The sequence below is a fragment of the Phacochoerus africanus genome, chromosome 15, assembly GCF_016906955.1.
Source record: "Phacochoerus africanus isolate WHEZ1 chromosome 15, ROS_Pafr_v1, whole genome shotgun sequence".
NCBI lineage: Eukaryota > Metazoa > Chordata > Mammalia > Artiodactyla > Suidae > Phacochoerus > Phacochoerus africanus.
In genome coordinates, this window is record NC_062558.1 from 50,078,048 (window position 1) to 50,093,135 (window position 15,088).

General features: G+C 47.7%; 1 protein-coding gene across 3 annotated transcripts in view; it reads right to left on the reverse strand.

The window, feature by feature from the left end:
* SMARCB1 (SWI/SNF related, matrix associated, actin dependent regulator of chromatin, subfamily b, member 1) overlaps positions 1-15,088 on the reverse strand; it is a 29,766-nt gene that overhangs the window by 6,674 nt on the left and 8,004 nt on the right. For all 3 annotated transcript variants that reach the window (XM_047762774.1, XM_047762775.1, XM_047762776.1), the window contains exons 4-6: positions 13,219-13,356; positions 10,891-11,018; positions 3,124-3,290 (exon numbers count right to left, since the gene is read on the reverse strand). In XM_047762774.1, the coding sequence (XP_047618730.1) occupies positions 3,124-3,290; positions 10,891-11,018; positions 13,219-13,356 (433 nt within the window). The remainder of the gene's footprint in view (positions 1-3,123; positions 3,291-10,890; positions 11,019-13,218; positions 13,357-15,088) is intronic.

Below are 15,088 nucleotides of genomic sequence, written 5' to 3' on the forward strand. Positions count from 1 at the left end.
TTAAAAGAAATTAACTAGCAAGGAAGCTGAATCAGTAATTAAAAACTTCCCCACAAAGAAAAGCCCTGGACCTAATGGTTTTATTGGTGAATTTTACCAAACATTTAAAGAAGAACTAACACCAATCCTTATCAAATTCTTCCAAAAAACTGAACAGAAAGGAACACTTCGTAACTCATTGCCTTGATTTCAAAGCCAGACAAAAATACAAGAAAAAATACAGACCAATATTTGCTATAAACATTGATATAAAAAATCCTCAATAAAATACCAGCAAAACTGAATTCCACAGCATATAGAAGAATTATGTAACATTATAAATGAAATAATGTTATAAATAAATTCTAAAAAGTGGGATTTAGGAGTTCCCATCATGGCTCAGTAGGTTAAGAACCCAATATAATGTGTCCATAAAAATGCGGGTTCGGGAGTTCCCGTCGTGGCGCAGTGGTTAACGAATCCGACTAGGAACCATGAGGTTGCGGGTTCGGTCCCTGCCCTTGCTCAGTGGGTTGATGATCCGGCGTTGCCGTGAGCTGTGGTGTAGGTTGCAGACGCGGCTCGGATCCCGCGTTGCTGTGGCTCTGGCGTAGGCCAGTGGCTACAGCTCCGATTGGACCCCTAGCCTGGGAACCTCCATATGCCGCAGGAGCAGCCCAAGAAATAGCAAAAAGACAAAAAAAAAAAAAAATGCGGGTTTGATTCCTAGCCTCATTCAGTGGGTTAAGGATCCCAAGTCACTGTGGCTGTGGCTGTGGCCAGCAGCTGCAGCTCTGATTCAACCCCTAGCCCAGGAACTTCCAAATACTGCAGATGCAGCCCTAAAAAGAAAACAAAAGCAAAAACAAAAAGTGAGATTTATTCTGACAATGCAAGGATGGCTCAATAAGAAAAGTGATCAGTGTAATATACCACATGAACAGAGTGAAAGACAAAAATCACAGGATCATCTCAACTGATGCAGAAAAAAGTATTTGACAAAATTCAACACGCTTTCATGATAAAAGTACTCACCAACTAAGAACAGATAGAGACTATGTCAACATAATAAAGTCAATACATGAAAAAGCTCATAGCAAAAAAGAAAAAAGTCATAGTAAATATCATACTTAATGGTGAAAGGCTAATAACTTTTAAGATCAGGAACTAGCCAAGGAAACCTACTCTTGCCACTTCTATTCAACACAGCATTGGAATTTCTAGCCAGAGCAATTAGGCAAGAAAAAGAAATAAAAGATATTTACTTGGAAAGGAAGAAGTCCTCTGTTCTCAGATGTTATGATCTTATATGCAAAACACCCTAAAGATGCTATTAAATAAACTGTTAGGACTAATAAGCAAACTCAGCAAAGTAGCAGGATACAAAGTTAACACGCAAAAGTCAGCTGCATTTCTTTGCACTAACAATAAACAATCTGAAAAGGAAATTAAGAAAAAATTCCAATTACAATAGCATCAAGAAGAATAAAATACTAAGAAATTAACTTAACCAACAAGATGAAAGACTTGTATAATGAAAACTGTAAAACACGCTGAAAGAAATTAAAGATATAATTCATATGGAATCTAATGACAAAGGATGTCCAGCCAAAACAATGATGAAAAAAAGAACAAAGTTGGAAGACTCACACTTCCTAATTTCAAAACTTATTGCTAAACTGTAATAATCAGGAGATCCCCTTGTGGCTCAGCGGTAAAGAACCTGATTAGTAACCATGAGGACATGGGTTTGATCTCTGGCCTCACTCAGTGGGTTAAAGATCTGGCACTGCTGTGAGCTGTGGTGTAGGTCGCAGAAGTGGCTCAGATCCTACGTTGCTGTGGCTGTGGCATAGGCCGGTGGCTACAGCTCTGATTCAACCCCTAGCTTGGGAACTTCCATATGTTGCAGGTGTGGCCGGAAAAAAAAAAAAGACAAAAAAATTAAAATAAACTGCAGTAATCAAAACTGTGGTACTAACATAAAAATAGATACACAAACCAATGGAACAGACAACCCAGAAATAACCCCCAAATATGTGGTCAAACAATTTTCAACAAAGGTGCCAAGATTATTCAAAGGAGAAGAGACAGTGTTTTCAACAAATGGTTTTGGATAAGCAAGATATACATGTGCAAAAGAATGAATTTGGACCCTTACCTGATAGCATACACAAAATTAACTCTCAAACTGTATAGAATATATAAATGTAAGAGCTAAAACTATAAAACTCTTAGGAAAAAACATAGAGGAAAAGCTTTATGACATTTAATTTGGCAATAAATTCTCAGATATGACACCAAAGGCAGAGGCAATAAATGAGAAAATAGACAAATTGGACTTCAACAAAATCGAAAACTTCTATGCATCAAAGGACACTATCAACACAATAAAAAAGGCAAGCACAGCATGCAAGAAAATATTTGCAAATCACATATCTGATAAGCGACTGGTATCTAGAACACACAAGAAAGTGGTAAAACAAAACACACCTGATTCAAAAAGGTCAAAGGACCTTAAGCAGACAGAAGATAAACAAATGGCTGATTAGCACATGAGAAGATAGTCAAAGTCACTAATCAACAGGGCAATGCAAATCAAAACCACAAAGATATATGCTTCACACCAAGCAGGCTCTGCAGAGGACAGGCCTGGGTCCAAATCCCAGCTCTAAGACTTCTCAGTGGAGAAGCCAGGTGACCTGCCTGACCTCTCTAGGTGCCCACCTCCTCACCTGTAATACAGAATCTTCCCCCAGGATGGCAGCAGATTACTGAGACAGTATGGAGTGTGCTGACTCAGCCTGCCCACAGGAAGAGGGTACTCATCCTACTATGGGCTTCCCTGCTCTACCTATCATCTAGCCTCATCTCCTTTGTACCACTGGGCTCTGCACCATGCCTGGCAATGTCACACAGCACCCCCTGAATGTGATATCTTACTCAGAAGTCAGCCCATGCCCTTCCTGGGATAAGAGTGTTGCCTGAAAGACAGCTTTTCAGAAGTCCCATCCCACAGCGTGGACCCCAGACAAGCTCTGTCAAGGCCTCCAAGTACCTTCAATGCCTCATGAACTCCGCACTTGTCCCACCCCACATTCTGCAGGATAAGGAAGCCCCAGTGCAGGGCAGGAAGCTGCCTACCTTGATAATGACCCGCTGGTCTGACTGGTCCTCCAGGATGCTGTCTGTGGGGTAGGACTCAATTTGCTGTCTGATGGCAGAGGCGATGGCTGGTACAAATGTCAGCGGGTTCAAATCCAGGTCATCACAGAGAATTTCTGAAAACATCTCAGGGGTCATCAGCTTCTCTGCAATGAGGAGGTAGGGACTGCCATTGGATTGCAGGGCCTCATCTCATCGCTCTGGGCCCTGATCTCCCTTACCCCTTCCTCCTCTGCCAAACCTCCCGGATGAAGATGAGGATGAAGAGAAGGAAAAGGTTAAGGGGAGAAAGGAGACGATCACCCCCTCTGGCCCTCATTCCACACACATCCCCACGCACACCTCTGGGGGGTGTCAAGACCCTAAGCGCTCCCCCATACCAGGCCCCCTTGCTCCCAGGCTTAAGACCACACAGCTCCATTAGTTCTACCAGTGAGATGTCTGGGGAGAGGGGACACAAGGGCACTTCAGAGCTGAAATACCATGTCCTCCCTCTTCTGACTCAGGCAACCAGGAAGGTCCACAGGGAGAAGATAGCCTCAGAGGAAACCAACGCTACCAACACCTTGATCTCAGACTTCCAGCCTCCAGAACCCAGGGGAAATCAAACCTGGTGTTATACCCCCAGCCTCTGGTACTTTGTCATAGCAGCCTGAGCTAACACAGGTTCCTTCTGAAAAAGCCACTGTGAGGCCAGCATCCCATGCACAAGTAGGTGTATGTCCACTCACCACTTCCTCCCCAGTAGAGAAACCCCTCAGAGATAATGTCAGGCTGCCTGTGGATTTTTACAGATCTTCGGGCAGTTTCTGACTCTGTGGGCAGCTCACGCACTCAACCAGGTGACAGCAAGGAGATGTGTACAGCTCCTGAGAATGTAACTGCACCAAGGGCAAGCTTCACGGGGATGGCCTACAATTGGCCAGACCTCAGCAAGGTCCTGTAAGGTCAAGTGTTCTCGCCCCACCTAGCCTCTTCTCACAGCCCCAAACCTCGAGGACCACATGCCACACAGGGATGAGCCACAGAGGACAAGAAGCCAAGAGTGAGTACCCTCAAGAGTTCACAGCATGATTCCATCAATAACCAGGTCTGGGAGTTCCTGTCGTGGCTCAGCAGAATCCATGAAGATATGTGACTGGTATCCATAAGGATGCAGATTTGATCCCTGGCCTTGATCATGTGCTATGGTGTTGGTGGCAATGAGGCTCAGATCCTGCGTTGCTGTGGCTGTGGCAAGGCAGCTACAGTTCCGATTGGACCCCTAGCCTGGGAACTCCATATGCCGCAGGTGCAGCCCTAAAAAACAAAACAAAACAAAAAAATCAGGTCTGCTGGATAAATGACCCCTGTTTCCTCGAAAGACCAGAAGGGCCAGAGACCAGCCCACCTAACGGCACCGTTTTGACAGACCTGAATGTTCAGCCAGCCTCCCGTCAATAACGCATACAGCCAGCAAGCATTACTTATTTTGGAGATGCGGGAGGAAGCTGAGCGAGCGCTCAGGCCAAGCATCCCAAGAATGTGTTGTGCAAGGCCATCTTCAAAGGTAACTTCTTAGTTTGTGACAGTTGTAGTTCATATGCTGTCTTGAGAACTGTAGCCACACACTAAACCTGAAGACTGGGAAGATTCATTTCTCCCACTTTCTCCTCTTTCAAAATTGCTTCAGCGACCCTAATTCCTTTGCCTTTCCATATGCATTTTAGAATAATTTTGTCTAAATCTACAAAAAGTCTTGCTGGGATTTTCACAGAAACTGCATTAAACTTGCTATCTACTTAGGGAGAATTGACACCAATCTTTTAATCCATGAACATGGTTGTCTGTCCATTCACTTAGATCTTTTAATAACTTTCATTGGTGCTTTGAGATTTTTGGCATACAAATCCTACGTTTGTAAGATTTACACCAGGAAAAAAAAAAAAAAGATTTACACCAGGTATTCCTCTGCTTTTTTATTTTGCGGGGCGGGGGGGAGGGGGGGGTTGGCTGTACCCGAGGCATGCCAGAGAGCCAACGCCACAGCAGTGACCTAAGTCATAGCAGTGGCAACACTGGATCCTTAGCCTGCTGAGCCATCAGGGAACTCCTCCCTTGTTTTTAATTGAGTGACTGGTACTTGTAATGTACTTTTACACTGAACATTTGAGTGTCCATGTGTTCACTGATAGTATACAGAAATACAATTTATTTTCGCATGTTTATCTTGTGTCTTGTGACTTTATTAGTTCTAGCAGGTTTTCTTGTAGCACTCAGATGGAATGCTGACCCACTGAGAAAGGCAGGGGAAAGAACTCACATCCTCAAGGATACTAGTCGGATTCATTTCCGCTGCGCCATGAGAGGAACACCTCTTGGGATTTTCTATGTACACAATCATACCATCTACAAATAGGGACAGTTTTCTTTCATTCTTTCTTCTTCTTTTTTTGCTCTTCAGGGCCCCATGTGGGCATATGGAAGGTCCCAGGCTAGGGGTCAAATAGGAGCTGCAGGAGTTCCTGTCGTGGCTCAGAGGAAACAAATCTGACTAGTAACCATGAGGATGCAGGTTTGATCCCTGGCCTCCCTTAGTGGATTAAGGATCTGGTGTTGCCGTGAGCTTTGGTATGGGTTGCAGACGCGGCTTGGATGTGGTGTGGCTGTGGTGTAGGCCAGCGGCTATAGTTCCAGTTCCGCCCCTATCCTGGGAACTTCACATGCTGCAGGTACGGCCCTAAAGAGACCAAAAAAAAAAAAAAAAAATCAGAGCTGGCCTACACCACAGCCACAGCAATGCAGATCAGAGCCACATCTGGGACTTACACCATTGCTCATGGAAACCTCATAGCTCACGGCAACACCGGATCCTTAACCCACATCCTCAAAGATACTAGTCAGGTTAGTAACCCACTGAACCACAATGGGAACTTCCTATTTCTTCCTTTCTGATTCATGTCTCTTATATCATTTTCTTACCTTATTACACTGGTTAGTACCTCCAGCATTATGTTCTGTTTTGTTTTTTATTTTGCTTTTTGCTGTGCCCACGGCATGTGGAAGTTCCTGGACCAAGGATCAAGCCCAAGCCACAGCCCTGACAACTCCAAGTTCTTTTTTTTTTTTTTGTCTTTTTGCCATTTCTTGAGCCGCTCCCGCAGCATATGGAGGTTCCCAGGCTAGGGGTCGAATCGGAGCCATAGAAATGTGGGATTCAAGCCGCGTCTGTGACCTACACCACGGCTCATGGCAACGCCGGATCCTTAACCCTCTGAGCAAGGCCAGGGGTCAAATCCACAACCTCATGGTTCCTAGTCAGATTCATTAACCATTGAGCCACCATGGGAACTCCCCCAAGTTCTTAATTATTAGGCTACCAGGGAACTCCCCCATTACTATGTTGAATAACCATGGTGACAGGAGACATCCTTGCCTTGTCCTGATCTCAGCAAGAAAGAGTTCAGCCTTCTATCACTAAATAGGCTATTAGATAAAGGATTTTGTGTATATGCTCTTTATCAAGTTGAAGAAATTTCCCTCTATTCCCAATAGTCTGAGTTTTTATCAGGAATGAGTGATTGGAGTTCCCGTTGTGGCTCAGTGGTTAACAAATCTGACTAGGAACTGTGAGGTTGTGGGTTCAATCCCTGGCCTTGCTCAGTGGGTTAAGGATCTGGCGTTGCCATGAGCTGTGGTGTAGGTTGCAGATGTGGCTTGGATCCTGCGTTGCTGTGGCTCTAGCGTAGGCCAGCGGCTACAGCTCCAATTGAACCCCTAGCCTGGGAACCTCCATATGCTGTGGGAGCAGCCCAAGAAATGGCAAAAAGACAAAAAAAAAAAAAAGAATGGGTGATGATTCAGTTAATTCAGTTCTCCTTTTATCCTTTGTATATATTAGGACTTGGGTATAATTTTATCTTATTTTTTTTTAAATTCTGCTGTTAAAAACAGAAAATAACAATAACAATTCTGGAAATCACCACCATAAAGGAAATCCTAAAGTAAAAAAAAAAAAAAAAGGGTGATGAATTTTGTTAAATGCTTTTTCTGCATGAATTGATATGATTGTGTGATTTTTCTTTAGTCTGTTAATGTGATGGATCACACTGATTTTCAAATACTGAACAAGCCTTGCATCCCTGGAATAAACCCCTCTTGGGCCATGGTGTGCAATTTTTTTTTTTTTTTTTTGCTTTTTAGGGCCACACCTGCAGCATATGGAAGTTCTTAGGCTAGTGGTTGAAAAGGAGCTATGGCTGCCAGTCTACACCACAACCACAGTAATGCAGGATCCGAGCTGTGTCTGCCATCTATACCACAGCTCACAACAATGCTGGATCCTCCTTGAGTGAGGCCAGGGATCAAACCCATATCCTCATGGATACTACTGAGATTCATTTCCACTGCACCACAATGGGAACTCCCCTGTAATTCTTTAATGTTGCTAAATTCTGTTTGCTAATATTTTGTTAAGAACATACACATCTATAGTTATTAGGGATATTGGTCTGTAGTCTACTTGTTATTTATTTTGCCTTTTGTCCTTTTAGGGCCGCACCTGGGGCATGTGGAGTTCCCAGGCTAGGGGTCTAATTGGAGCTGTAGCTGCCAGCCTACGTCACAACCACAGCAATGCGGGATCTGAGCCATGTCTGCGACTTACACCACAGCTCGTGGCAATGCTGATCTAACTAGCTTTATAAAATGAATTGGGAGGTGTTCACTCTTCTATTTTCTGGAAGAGAATGTATAAAATTGGTGCTAATCTTTCTTTAAATGTTTGATATAATTCTCCAGAGAAACCATCTGGGCCTGGAAATTTCTTTTCTGGGAAGTTTTAAATTATGATTCCTTTATAGTTACAGAGAAGAGTTTCCTGATGGCTCAGCAGGTTAAGGATCTAGCACTGCCACTGCTGTGGCTCTGAATACAGCTGTGGCATGGGTTCAATCCCTGGCCTGGAAATTTTCACATGCCACAGGTAAGGAAAAAAAGAAAAAAAAAAGTTACAGAGAAATTAAAACTATTTGATATTAGGTGAGTTTGTTGTAGCTTATGTTTTGCAAAGAATTGGTTCATCTTGCTATCCAGCTGTTCTACAGCTTGTTAAGAGATGTTGAAGTTTCCAATATAACTGTAGATTTGTCAGTTTCTCATTTCAAGTTCTATCAGTGTTTTGCTTCACATATTTTCTGGTTCTGTTGTTTAATGTATATGCATTTAGGACTTCTATGTCTTCTTGGAGGACTGACCTTTTCATCATTATTTAATGTTTCTAACACTGGTAATTTTCTTGGCTCTTTAGTGTGCTTTATCTGCTAGTATTGCAAACTCCTGCTTCACGTTGATTAATGTTTGCATATCTTTTTACTAACTTTTTTTTTTTTTGGTCTTTTTGCCATTTCTAGGGCTGCTCCCGAGGCATATGGAGGTTCCCAGGCTAGGGGTCTAATCGGAACTGTGGCTACCGGCCTACACCACAGCCACAGCAACGCTGGATCCTTAACCCACTGAGCAAGGCCAGGGATCGAACCCGCAACCTCATGGTTCCTAGTCAGATTCGTTAACCACTGCGCCACGATGGGAACTCCAAATGAAAATATTCTTTCTAGCAGAGTTCCCTGGTGACCTAGGGGTTAAGGATTTGGTATTACAACTGCTATGGCTCAGGTCCCATCCCTGGCCCAGGAACTTCAGCATACTACAAGCATGGCCAAAATGTGTGTGTTTGTATGTGTGTGTTGCTCTATCAATCTGTTTTTTTTGTCTTTTGTTTTTGGGTTTTGTTTTTTTGTTTTTGCTTTTTAGGGCCACACCTGTGGCACATGGAAGTTTCCACAGAAGGGGTTGAATCGGAGCTACAGCTGCCAGCTTACACCACGGCCATAGCAATGCAGAATTTGAGCCACATCTGTGACCTACACCATAGCTCACAGCAACGCTGGATCCCTCACCCACTGAGTGAGGCCAGATATCGAACCTACATCCTCATGGGTGCTAATCAGATTCGTTTCCGCTGTACCAAAATGGGAACTCCCCAATCTCTGGGGGGGGGGTTGTTTAAATTTAAATATTTCTCATCATGGTTATTATTATTATTTGACCTTGCCTATGGCATATGGAAGTTCCTGGGCCAGGGATGGAACCTGAGCCACAGCAGTGACAACACTGGAGCCTTACCCTGCTGAGCCACCAGGGAACTCCTAAAATTTTGTGCATAGATTTTAGAACTTGAATTGTGATGTGTTTTGGATGGATTTCTTTGGGTTTATCTGGTTGCGGTTTATTCAACTTCTTGAATCTGTCATTTGCGATTTTTTAGGCCTCCCAAGTGAGCATGATGGATACAAATCTTTACAAACTGCTCCCTATAGCCACGCCCTGGGGTACAGACCCTCAGGGCCTCATGGACCCTGGCCTGGAGCAGGAGCAACTCTGTATTTTTTTCCTCAGGGCAGTTCACAGGCCTGCTGTGGGGGTCCCTCACTGCCCCGGTGCAAAGATGGTGTCTTTGTGGGCACATTTCCTCACCAGGCAGTTCATCCTTTCCAAAGATGCCAACCCCCTGAAGATGTTGCCACACTCCACAGGCACCCCAGTCAGCTCCCTCTCAGGTCCTTCTCAGAGAGCTCATCACTGAGAGACGCCTTCTACAGGTGAGGCTCAGACTGAAGAGGACGACACTGTGGTTCATTCAGGCTGCCCCACCAGTGCCCTGTACACTGCTAAGCCCTCTGCGTGAGGGTGCTCATCCCCACCAGTAAGGTTATTTGAAACTTAAATTAGTACATTAGATAACACTGGTGAGTTTCTCATGATTCTACACTTTTATTCATTTAAAAATTATATTCACTATGTTTTTGTTTGGATATAAATAATATCTTTGTTATAAAAGTCTGTGAAATTCAAGAAAAAAAACGCAGAAAAGAATAAACCCATGTGTAACCCCCCCCCCATCCCAGAAGCATCAAGGACTCTAAATGCCTGGGTGGGTGTCTGATCTCGGCTTTCCTTTCTACATCTGCAGAGCCTGGACATGAGAAGTCAGGAGAGTGGGCATCTGACCAGGACTCAAAGGACGAGAAAGGGAACTGGGGTGGGGAGAGAGTAGCCCTACTGACCAAGGAAGTGACAGAGGCTGTGGCATGCACACAAAGTGCTGTGAAAGAAGGGAGGACATGTGGGGAGCCAGCCGGCTGAACCCATTTGAGGGGCATCAAGGCCCTCGTCACACCCTGTGCACTGGCAGCCTGCATACCAGGCTCCCCCATGCTCACTGGGGGAGGAAGGACCCAAGGTCACATGCCCTGCCCATAGGAAACCATGGCAGAAGCAGGATTTGAACCCAGAGTCCACACCTTCCAAATCCATGCCATGATGCTGGGGGTTTTTTTGGGTTTTTTTGTTGCTGTTGTTGTTTTTTAAGGGCCACACCCATGGCATATGGAGGTTCAACCTCCAGGCTAGGGGTCAAATCAGAGCTATAGCTGCCAGCCTCTGCTATGGCCACAGCAACACAAGATCCAGAGCCATGTCTGCGACTTACATCATAGCTCACAGCAATGCCGGATCCTTGACCCACTGAGCAAGGCCAGGGATCGAACCTACGTCCTCATGGATGCTAATCAGATTTGTTTTCGCTGAGCAACGATGGGAACTACGCCATGATGCTTTGAATGCTGCGTTCAGAGTCCCGGGTCCCCTTGATGCGTGGCAGGTGGGAAAGGGACTGTGAGCAAAATGGCCGTGTTGGCCACCACGTACCGTTCATGTTCCAAGTGAAGGCGTCCCGTAGCTTCTGCCCATCGATCTCCATGTCCAGCCGGATGGGGACCAGCACCTCGGGCTGGGATGCATTCTCATGGATCACAGCTGGGTCATGGTCGTCAAAGCTAGAAAGGGAGGCAACAGCATGCTCAGCCAGGGTGGCTGGGGTCCCGCACCCTGACCAGGGGGGAAAGCCTGCTTCTTAAAGGACTTGTCCACTATCAGCAGAGATGGGGCCAGCAGGGGTCCTGGGGCCACAGGGGCAGAGCTCTGACTTGGGCAGTGGGACAAAAGATGTGGACACTCTCCACAAGAAGGGAGATTTAAGTACCAAGGCAGGCAGGACTTTCCCAGAAAGCTGTGGGAAAAGAAACGTGTTTCCAGAGAAGGAAGCACCTGAACAAAGGCCAAGGGGCGGGAGAGCTGAGGGAGTAGCCAGAGCAGCCATAGAGGATGCAGACCAGGCAGGGGAGTGGTGCAGGGGTACTGGGAAGCGGCAGGGGTCCAAGCCTTCTGCTTCCATCCCAAGGGAGCTCAGGAGACTGAGCCAGGCGGTTGCCTGCTCACACATGGAGACAGGAGGGAAGAGCCAGGCGGGGGATGCACCCAAGGGCATATTCAGAAGACAGAAGGTTCCAGACATGGGTGTGAACAAATAAACAAGATAAGGGGAAACACCCCCATGCCAGACACAATGGCCCTGGGAGACATGGTCAGGGGAAGGGGCAAAAAGGACTTTTTTTTTTTTTTGTCTTTTTAGGGCAGCATTAATGGCATACGATAGTTCCCAGGCTAAGGGTCTAATTGGAGCAGTACTGCCAGCCTACACCACAGCCGCAGCAATGCCAGATCTGAGTCACATCTGTGACCTACACCACAGCTCACGGCAACGCCAGATCCTTAACCCACTGAGAGAGGCCAAGGTTAAAACCCACGTCCTCATGGATACTAGTCGGGTTTATTACTGCTGAGCCACGACAGGAACTCCAGAGTGGCCATTCTAATGGGAGGGCGCTCGGAGAAGACATTCAAACACAGATGGGAAGGAAGGAAAAGGTGGGAGGGAAGAAGGTGGGAAGGAGAAGGGAGGTAGGGGTTAGCCTGCAGGTGCTGGCAAGAAGCAAGGCAACCACAAAGGCAGGAGCTCCGGGGTGGCCTTGGAGCGCTGAGGAGGCCTGAGGCGGGGAAGGCAGTGGGTGGCAGAAGATGGGGCCAGAGAGGGGCGGCCACCACCTGGACTCTGGCCTGCTGACATCAGTGGGACGGGCATCTAGAGGACCAACCCTGGCTGATGGGGAGCTGGCCAGGGATGGTCAGATTCTGGATACTCAGAAGGATGGGCATGCAGAATCTACTGAGACTGGCTCTGTGGTGTGAGAAGGAGGAAGGGTTGCAGGGTTTGGGCCCAAGGACAGCGAGGGTGGGACTGCCATGTCCCGGGATGCAGGCGGTGCGTGTGGGGGTGCCCAGGGCCGGTTAGGGGAGAGCTCAGGGGATGGGAGCTTGCAAAAAGGCCTCCTGAAGACATCTAGGTCTTAGAACCTGATTGTTTCCTTGTAGAGCAAATAAAAGGGCGGGGCTTACATTAGTGATTAAGAATCTTGAGAGATTATCCAAAGGGGCCCTAAATTACATCACAAGTGTTCTTACAATAAACAGGGAAATCTCTCTCACAGACACTCACACACACACACGGCAGGGGGGCGGGGGGGGGGGGAAGGCCACATGACTATGTGGCCACTGAAGAGACTGGAGTGAGGCAGCCACCAGAACAAGGAAAGTGCCTGCCAGAAGTTAGACCAGCTCCCACAGGGAGTAGGGCCAAGTGAAGGTCCTGGGATCCAAAACCCTGAGAATAAACTTAGGGGTTTTTTTTGGGGGGGGGGGTACTGTTGGTTTGCTTGTTTGTTTTTGGCCCAGTGTGCAGCAGCTTGATGTGGGATCTCAGTTCCTAGACCAAGGACTGAATCCAGGCCATAGCAATGAAAGTGCCGAGTCCTAACCACTAGACCACCAGGAAGCTCCCAGACTTGTGTTGTTTTAAGCCACCAGTTTGTGGCATTTTGTGCCAGGAGCCACGGGCAGCTCACACAGTGAGTCACATGGACAGCATTTGAACCTGGCAGAGGAAAAGTCCGGGGACTGGGCCCAGAAACACTGCCCGAGGAGCTGGGGGTGAGGTCGAGCCAGGCTGAGCCACATGGGGCCCAGCCGTGCTGGAGGCTGAGGGAGCTGGCTTCTGGGGGAGCAGCACGGCATTTTGGGGACACAAGGCCAAATGCAGAAGAGAACAGCAGCGGCGGCCAGAGGTAGAGGCACACTCACCAGAGTGGGAATGTCCTCTTCTTGTCCCGGCCCATGCGGTTCCTGTTGATGGTCGTGGAGCAGGGCACGGCGTCCAGGTGGTGGGAGCTGTTGGGCAGGGTGGGCACCCACTGGCTGTTCCTCTTGGCTTTCTGTTCCCTGGGAGATAGTGGACACCCCCTGGCTCAGTCTACAGGCCCCAACTGGCCCCAGGCACCAGATCATAGTCATGGGTGCCCACCACTGCCCTGCCCAGGACCCCCTTGCACCCCAGGCCTCTGCAGGCCTTTATTCTCAAGGCTTCTCACACTGGCTCAGAGGCAACAGCATTAAGGGAAGGTGCACAGCAGCCCCTAGCCCGGCGTGAGCCACAGCCCATGTGCTCCATGCTTGGCATGGTTCCTTGGAAGCACTGTCCCTCCTGTGAAGAAGGGGCACCAGGGGGCTGCCCAAAAGAGTGGCCCTGGACAGAGCCTCAAACACTGAGTTTTTCTGGAGGGGGGGAAATTCAGGCAGAGCACAGGTGGCAATAGGGCAGAGGTGACAAGTCATGGGCTTGGCAGGGGCAGGGGCTGGAGACACGGAGAGGGTCCTAATTACAGAGGCTAGCGGCTGGCAGTCCCTGGGAATCTCAGGCAAGGTGACTCATCAGGCTGAGATGCATTACTTTAGACGCACGGTCCAGTCTGAGACGTACTAGGCAGTGTTGCTGCCTCTGGACCTTCAGGCCAGCAGAGGGGAGATGTGTTGATAAATTCACTCTAGAAAATGAGGCTCAAAGTAATTTCAGAAATTTGCATCCCACACAGGGCTCCAAATTACTAGTTGCTTTTCCCTACTAGGAAAACACCCAAAGCTGGGAGGTCCCATCGTGGCTCAACAGAAACAAATCTGACGAGTATCCATGAATACACAGGTTCGATCCCTATCCTTGATCAGTGGGTTAAGGATCCAGCATTGCCGTGAGCTGTGGTACATGTAGGTTGCAGATGTGGCTCAGATCTTGAGTTGCTGTGTCTGTGGTATAGGCCAGTGGCTGCAGCTCCGATTCAACCCCTAGCCTGGGAACTTCCATATGTCAAGGGTTCAGCCTTAAAAAAAAGAGAGAGAGAGAAAGAAAGAAAAAGAAAATGCACAAAGCTGCTCTAGGCTGAGGCTTCAGGGCCATGCTGACAGAGGGCATGGGCTCCTACCAGCTCTGTCCCTTCATCACCCTTGGCCACCATCCCTCGTGACACTGTGACACTGTGAGCAACATGGGGGCAGCGACTCACATTTATGCCCCCAAACCCTCACCACGACGCCTTTAATAACTACCATCCAGGGAAGATGACAATCACCTGGCTTCCTGCCGATTAGATTCGCCCTCTCTGGAGTGGTGAGGGTGCAGCCACAGAACTGAGGTTCCCCCAAAGCCGTGGCATCTCTGCAGCAGCCTCTCCCACTCCTGGGACGCGGTCGCTCTGCCAGCCCTCCTGCCCGCAGTCTCAAGCAGACAGTGTAAGTTATGCCACAGACATGGTGCATGGCACTACATGTCTAGACACAGAATCCGAGAATTTGGGATCATGTAATTCAACCTTCCATCCACCGCAAGGTGGTATGTCTAAGAGCACTCAGAGGGGGGCGTCCAGCCTCTGCCCGACCTGCCCAGCAGCCAGGAGGGAGATGCCAGCCCCTGGGAAGCCTCCTGCTGACAGTGGAGCCCATTAAAGTGGCTTTTCTGGAGCCCACCCCCACCGCATAACCCTACAGTGTTCTAGTCTCTCAGCTTTTCCTCACAGGACGGAATCATCCGAGAGTATTTACCGCCCCATAAAAGGTTCCCAGCAGACTTGAAAGTCCTGTCCATATGCACATAGTTTCCTCCTGAGACTCCTCTAGCAGATAC